Source organism: Cervus elaphus, chromosome X, assembly GCF_910594005.1.
Source record: "Cervus elaphus chromosome X, mCerEla1.1, whole genome shotgun sequence".
Taxonomy (NCBI): domain Eukaryota; kingdom Metazoa; phylum Chordata; class Mammalia; order Artiodactyla; family Cervidae; genus Cervus; species Cervus elaphus.
Window position 1 is genome coordinate 110,571,810 of NC_057848.1, and position 6,825 is coordinate 110,578,634.

Below are 6,825 nucleotides of genomic sequence, written 5' to 3' on the forward strand. Positions count from 1 at the left end.
TTCCATGATATTAACATTTAAATCAGTCAAATGGATAAAACAGATTTCCCCCTGATAATGTGGGTGGGTTTTACCCAATCAGTTGATAGTCTGATTAAACAAAAAAGCAACCTTTCCTCATGTAAGAGAAGTCCTCCTGCCTGAAAGCCTTTAGACCTGGAACATCAGCTTCTTTTCCTGCCTTTACACCCAAACTGAAATATCAACTCTATTGGTTTGGTTCTTAGGCCTTCTAACCTGGACTAGAGCTAAACCACTGGCTCTTCTGAGTCTCCAGCTAGCCAACTCACCCCCTAGATTTTGGGACTTACCAGCCACTATAATTGAATGAGTCAATTCTTTTACACAAACACACACACACACTCCACTAAATCTGTTCTTCTAACACACTACCCAGAGTGATCTACAGATCCAATGCAAACTCTATCATAATCCCAATAGCATGCTTTACAGAAATAGAAAAACTCATCCTAAAGTTTAAGTAGAATCTAAAGAGATCCTTAGTAGGGAAAACAATTTGGACAAAGAAAAAGTAGAGAACTCCAACTTCCTGATTTCAAAACATTACAAAGCTACACTAATGAAAACTGTGTGTTACTGCCATATAAACAAATAGACCAATGGAGTAAAATAGAGATCTTAGAAATAAACCCTCACTTTTAGAAGATATGCCAGGCAGTGGACTTCCTGATAGAGGGGAAAACATAGCTTTTCTAGATCTTTGGATCAAAGCAAAGACTCTGGAGTCAGATTGCTTGGCTTCAATTCTACCACTGATCCCCATGGGCCAAATGACCGTGGGTCAGTGGCTGAACCTTAGGCTGGTAATCATTAGTACTATAGTCCTGGCAATGTCACAAATAACCACTACTATTTTACGTACAGCACTTAGAAGAGTACCGGGCATGGGGTCTCTGCTGTATAAGTTGCTTTTCACAGATTCTGCCAAATTACCTCCCAAATGGAATTCTTGCACCACCGCCACAGAGTTTTGCCCCTAAACTCTCCCACTCTCGGAATCGTTAAGCACTTGGAGGAGATGGGACGAGAGGCTTGACAGAGGTATACTCGCAGCATCACATTCACCCGCCAACTCGCCAACTGCCGGGATGGCCCTTGGACTTGGCAACAAGCCAGAGGAGGCCCTCGACCCCATTGGTTACACCTCGAGGGGACGGCCAAACAAGGCGCGTGCTGGTTGGCAGGAAGCGGACCAATGAGGAGGCGGCAGGGCTGGCGCGCTGAAAACCTCGCGTCATTTGCGGCCATCTCCTGCATGCTTGACGGCGAGCTCCAGACGCCGCCCGCCACACCTGCCCTGACCGCCACCACCGCCGCCACCGCGACCCGGTTGATAAATCGTCGCCGCCCCAGGTCCGGCGGCCACCCAGATCGCGACATGAGCTCCCCAGATGATGAGGTGTCTGTTTCGGGAGCGGGTTTCGGCTCAGAGTGCGGGGAGCAGACCTGCGGCCTTGAGGCGGGCTCCACAGCCCCGCGGGGACCCGGACCCGGCCCAGAGCCTGGGGCACCACGAAGCGGCGAAGGTGAAGGCGGGAATGGCTTCCCAGACCCTGAGGGCTTCGAGTCAGAGCGGGAGGTGCTGGAAGCGGGAGGGCCGGTGCTGCGGGGCCGCGAACGCCGGCCTGGCTCCCTGGCCGACGACCAGGGGGACGCCCTGCAGCTGGCTGACGAGTCAGTGGCGGCCATCCTGCAGCAGCTGGCCGACCTGAACATGCTGGGCACCCGCAGATACCTGTCCCAGGAGAGCTACGCGGTCAGTGAAGTGTCTGCCTTGCGGGACCTCGAGGCGCGACCCCGCAGTCGAGGCGGTGCCGTCAAGAGGTGTGGGGAGGCCGCACAGGCTGAGGCTGGCCCTCTCCGGGTCGGCGGGCCCAAGGCGGGCCGGGTCTGGGGGAACCCTAAGAAAGGCACTAAGAGTAGGTTGAACGTGGCTGTGGATCGACAGTGGGCCCCCTCAGAAAGCACAGCCAGGCTGCTGTCCGACCCCGAGTCCTCCGATGAATTCAGTAAGATAGAGCTGATGAGGGTGAGCATTTATCCCAAAGATGGAGGCCAGGCCAAGCTCAACAGCCCCGAGGATCCTGGGAACACACCCAGACGCTCGAATGTCCAAGGCAGGGAGAATCTCCTTAATGTGCCAGACACTTGCCTGTCCTCGGCTCCACGAGGATTAATTTCGGTTGTGGGAAGGCAGGGCAGGCAGGGCGATGCAGAGCAGGAGGACATCTCTCCCCCTAAGAAAATGCAGAGTGTGCTCTGGGGGAAGGGGGGCAGCCTGTCCAGCTACCCAGGACTGGCAGTAGCATCAGCTACTGCAGCTGCCACTACAGGCAGTAGGCAGCGGCCCACTCCTAGGAGGAAGGGGGTCCAGGAGAAGAAATCCCTTGGGGGCGTCTCCAAACCTGCCATGGGGAGAATCTTCCCTTCCTGGGGGCAAAGAATCTCGGCCACTCCCCTGGAACCGGCCACATTCCCCCCAATTTCTGGCATCCCGCTGCTCGGGAGGTCCAAGAAGTATGCCTTGGTCCCTTCGGGAGCTGAAGAGTCCAAGCACACTGGTGCTGGGAAGAAACCCGTGGCTAGGCGAGCCCGGGAGTCGGTGGCAGCAATGGCGGTGTCGGGAGAAGACAACGACCCAAATAGAGACCCATTCCCAAAGGGCCAAGTGAGTAGGCCAGGCCCCTCCTCTCTCCTCACTCTTCCCCCTCCCACCCTCCCCAGGGCACAGGTCTTCACCAATAGCTCCTCCTCTCCATCCCTCAGGGGTTGTCATTGGGTGGCCCTCGGTCACTGGGTCATTAGGATGCCAGATTGGGGTCCTTTTACTAGGGACAAACGTTAAGGTAGCACTTTGGGTGTGCTGGGCTCGTTTTTCCACCTTGGCCTGTTTCCAGCCTCCTCCACGAGGCTGGGGCTGGAGTGGAAGGGAGAGCTGGTAGCTGAATTGATTTGAGGGGACCCCTTCAAAGCTTCACACAGCTTCAGTGTTTAGACGCATCACTTTCCTGAATCCTACTTGCTAGGTCTTCCCCAAACCTTCCTTGCAGGGACCCCAGGTTTCCCAGTGACACAATGCTGTCCCCAGTTCAGCTCTACCTGCTGACCTGGGGCTGACTGACAGAGAATGTGCTAAAGAGATCAGCCTTTCAATTCTCTTTCGAATTCCCTGCCTCAGCTCCATCTTGAATCACATGAGCTCTCACACACACAGGAATAGACATATAAATGCACTGGTACACACACGCGCGCGGGCACATGCACACTCTTCAGATCAGTGAGAAATCTGTCTTTTTAGCTGACCACTGACAGGCCATGGCCATCTTCTCCATGGGTGCATCATGGAGAACCCAGCAGCACCAGCCTTAACATCAGAGGCACACAATATTCAGGAAACTCAGAGACCGTGGCCATGAACAAGGGAGAAGTCATGCCCAGAGGGCCTGGCCCCTCAGGTGAGTGTCCTGGGTTTTGATATGGGGGAGGAGGCCAGGGGTGAGGGCAGAAACCTCTGTCCCTGACTCTCTCTCTCTCTCTTCTGGGGGCTCAGCCTTGCTCTCAGGATGCTTCACCCATGGGAAAAAGGGTGTCAACTCTGGGCGTAGACTGCAGGCTAATAGCCTTTTCTGTGAAGTGTGTTCGCCCACATTGCTCTCCCAGGTGCTGGCTGTGGCTGCCACTCTGGGAGGCCTGAACCCAGAACCACAGCCTTTGGCGACCATTGAGGTGAAATGGCTGTCCCTGAGGAGTAGGAGGGGCAGGCCCAGAGAGAAGGTTTGTGCTGCCTCCCAGGCGGAGCAGGGGACGCTTGCTGCTAGCAGAGGGTGGTACTGCCTCACCTCACGTTAGACTTGCTTGGCCCTTTGCACCTCACTGGGAACCTGGGAAGCTGGATTGTGTGTCCTTTCCCTGTCAGGTGACCGGGAACCAACTGACCATCCCCCAAGACCCAAAAGGCAGCAGCAGCCACACGGAAGGCAGGGCTGTCCTCGGGTAATGCTTCTTCTGGCTCCTGGAAATGCACACCCAAACCCCATGGTGGGATCTGAGTCCAAGTGCAACTGATATTTGTGGGCCCCCCACCCCCATCCCCATCCTACACCCCAGGGAGGGAGCCTACCTCCTTTCCCCTGAGGAAAGTCTTTCCCTTGCCAGTCTAGACACCTGGCTTTGGGATGGAGGGCCCAGGGGAGAGGAGAGGAGGAGGAGAGGGGAGGCGGGTGTATACTAACCATTTCTCTTCCTCCTTTGTCTGCTGGCCTAGTGTCCGGTGCTACAGAGAGAAATAGATGACCTTAAGGAGCAACTTGGTATGAGGAACCAGGAACAGAGAGCAGCGGGTTCTTAGTGCAGAATCGGGGTGGTCCCTGGGGTGGGGTGGGCTGCAGGTGCCGGGGGCCTCGTAGGGATCAGCGTTCCTGTGGGGAGGAGAACCTATCAAGCCTGTCCCTGGAGCGTGCAGTGCATATTCAGCTGGGGATGTGGACAAGTAGCAAAGTACTGTGTGGACTGTGTGCACACTCTGCCAGCCAGGAAGTCCTAGAGACCTCCTTCTGATAGGACTTTAGAGATGCCTTGTTGATCTGGTGTGGCCTCTAAGAGTCTTGTTGGATTGTTTACGAGACAGTTTTTGAATGGTTTGTGCGTGGCCCCAAGCTTGAGAGCTGCTGGCACATTTTGTTTCCTTTTAGGAAATGGCTCCATGTTTAATTCCAGTAGTGGGGAGTGATCAGGCCCAGAGCTCTTTGCATGGGGGCTGGGGGTATGTGGGTTTCAGGTTGCAGAGCTAGGTGGTTCCCCACTGAGACAGGGGCACAGGCTTCTACGTCCGTCTGTCTGGAGCGCCTGTTTATGCCTCTCCAATTTGCAGCCTCCATGCGGTACCTGGCTGACAAGTTCCAGATCCTTTGAAGTGAGTGTTACACACACCATACCCCTTCCCACAACGTTGGCTGTTGAGCAGGGCTGTGGGCTGGCCCAGGCTTGAGGCTCTTCCCTGACTCTGCTGTTTTACAGGTTGAGTTCAGTATCTTCCTGCAAGAGGAGCAGCTGTTACCTCCGGGGCTGGCGAGCTGCGGCTAAGCTTGTTGCCTCTCATTCTGCCTCCACCAGGGCATCCTCTGCCCCTTGTTTTGTCCCCTCTCAGCCCAGTGTCACAGCAGTTTTTGATTAAAGGACTTCTCATGTTCTGTGTACAGCCCTTTCTCTGGGGGGTAGGGGTTGGGGGAGTGGTGGGGCAAGGCCTGGTGAGGAGCAACTCCATATCATAGCCTGTTGCAGAGCAGTACCTCTGGCATCCTGTGGTGGGGTCCCTGGGTCAGCCTCTGCTACCATCCAGGCCATCAGGGCAATGGAGTGCCCCCAGTCTGGGTTTACTGAGGGCCTTGACTGGCCACATTGGCCCATCCTCCCATTCCCCTAAAGGCCCTCTTCTAGTTCGCTAAACACCTTCCTCTGGGATTTGCTGGTTCCCATCCATTGCTGACATTCTGCCTCCCTGTTGGAAGGAACTCATGACCCCCTTAGAGAGCTCCAACCCATCCTCCTGCCTCACTGGACTCATTGTCCTACTTACCCTGACCACTCTCTTTTCCTGTTGGAGCACCCTCGATCCCTTTCCTGACTTGCCATTGGTGACTTTGCCTGCACGTGTAGTTCAGCAGGTGGAAACAGGCACAGGTGCCTCATCTCTCCCTTCCCAGGCTCTGCCCTCTCATTGGAGTCCCTACTGCTGGTACCATCCCCACCCCCGCCCCACTCCCACCTTGCATTCTGGAACCTGCACACAGTCCTCCTCTCCTCTTTAGCCCTCACCCCTGAGACTCAGGCACCAACAGTTTCCCTTTTCCTTCTTTGGATTCAATAAGGGGCTTGGGCATGAAGCCTGAATCTCCTTTTTAACGTGCCAGGCCCGTTCCTGTCATCTGTTCTGCGAGGGTTCACTTCAGTTGTGGAAAGGCAGGACAGGCAGGGCGATGCAGAGCTGAACATCTTCCCACCTAAGCAAATGCAGAGCAAGCTCTGGGGGAAGGGTGGCTGCCTGCAGAGCTACCAGGGAGTACCAGTATGGCAGCTCCTGCAGCTGCCACTACAGGCAGCCTGCCATGCGTCACTCCTAGGAGGAAGAGAGAGCAGGAGAAGAAATCCCTTGGAGGCGTCTCCAAACCTGCCCTGGGGAGAACCTTCCCTTCCTGGGAGCAGTGAACCTCGGCCACTCCCCGGGAACCGGCTCCCTTGCCCCCAGTCTCTGGCATTCCGCTACTTGGGAGGTCCAAGAGGTATCCCTTGGCCCCTTTGAGAACCAAAGAGTATAAGCACACGGGCGCTGGGGCGAAATCTGTGGCCAGGAGGGCACGGGAAGCCATGTCAGTGATGGCAGTGGTGGAAGACAACGACCCAAATAGAGACCCAGTCACAAAGGGCCAAGCGAGTAGGCCAGGCCACTCCTCTCTCCACACTCTTCCCTCCCACCCTCCCCAGGACACACGTCTTCACCCGTGCTCCCTCTGTCCGTCCCTCAGGGGTCGTCATTGGGTGCCCCTTGGTCAGTGGGTCATTCGGATGTCAGATTGGGGTCCTTTTACTAGGGACAAACGTTAAAGTAGCACTTTGGGTGTTCTGGACTCGGTTTTCCACCCTTGGACTGTTTCCAGTCTCCGCGAGGCTGGGACTAGAGAGGAAGGGAGGGCTGGTAGCTTAATTGTGTCAAGGAGACCCCTTAAAAGCTTCACAGAGCTTCAGTGTTTAGATGAATGACTTTCCTGAATCCTACTTCTTAGCTGTTCCCCAAACCTTCTTTCAAGG

At 55.4% G+C, this 6,825-nt stretch overlaps 1 protein-coding gene across 1 annotated transcript; it reads left to right on the forward strand.

Annotated features, from left to right (window-relative positions):
* Positions 1-1,270: 1,270 nt before the first annotated feature.
* On the forward strand, positions 1,271-5,211 carry LOC122689990 (uncharacterized protein CXorf49 homolog). The gene is made up of 6 exons (XM_043896896.1): positions 1,271-2,689; positions 3,320-3,476; positions 3,938-4,014; positions 4,286-4,331; positions 4,892-4,933; positions 5,038-5,211. Exons 1-5 carry the CDS (start codon positions 1,277-1,279, stop codon positions 4,930-4,932), a joined length of 1,734 nt encoding a protein of 577 aa, XP_043752831.1. The 5' UTR covers positions 1,271-1,276; the 3' UTR covers position 4,933; positions 5,038-5,211.
* Positions 5,212-6,825: the final 1,614 nt, after the last annotated feature.

Excerpts from the sequence above, each read along its gene's own strand:
- LOC122689990 (XM_043896896.1), top strand. The coding sequence starts at position 1,277 with ATGCTTGACGGCGAGCTCCAGACGCCGCCCGCCACACCTGCCCTGACC. Across the intron at positions 2,690-3,319 it reads ACCCATTCCCAAAGGGCCAA|CTGACCACTGACAGGCCATG; the intron begins GTGAGTAGGCCA and ends CTGTCTTTTTAG. Across the intron at positions 4,015-4,285 it reads GAAGGCAGGGCTGTCCTCGG|TGTCCGGTGCTACAGAGAGA; the intron begins GTAATGCTTCTT and ends CTGCTGGCCTAG.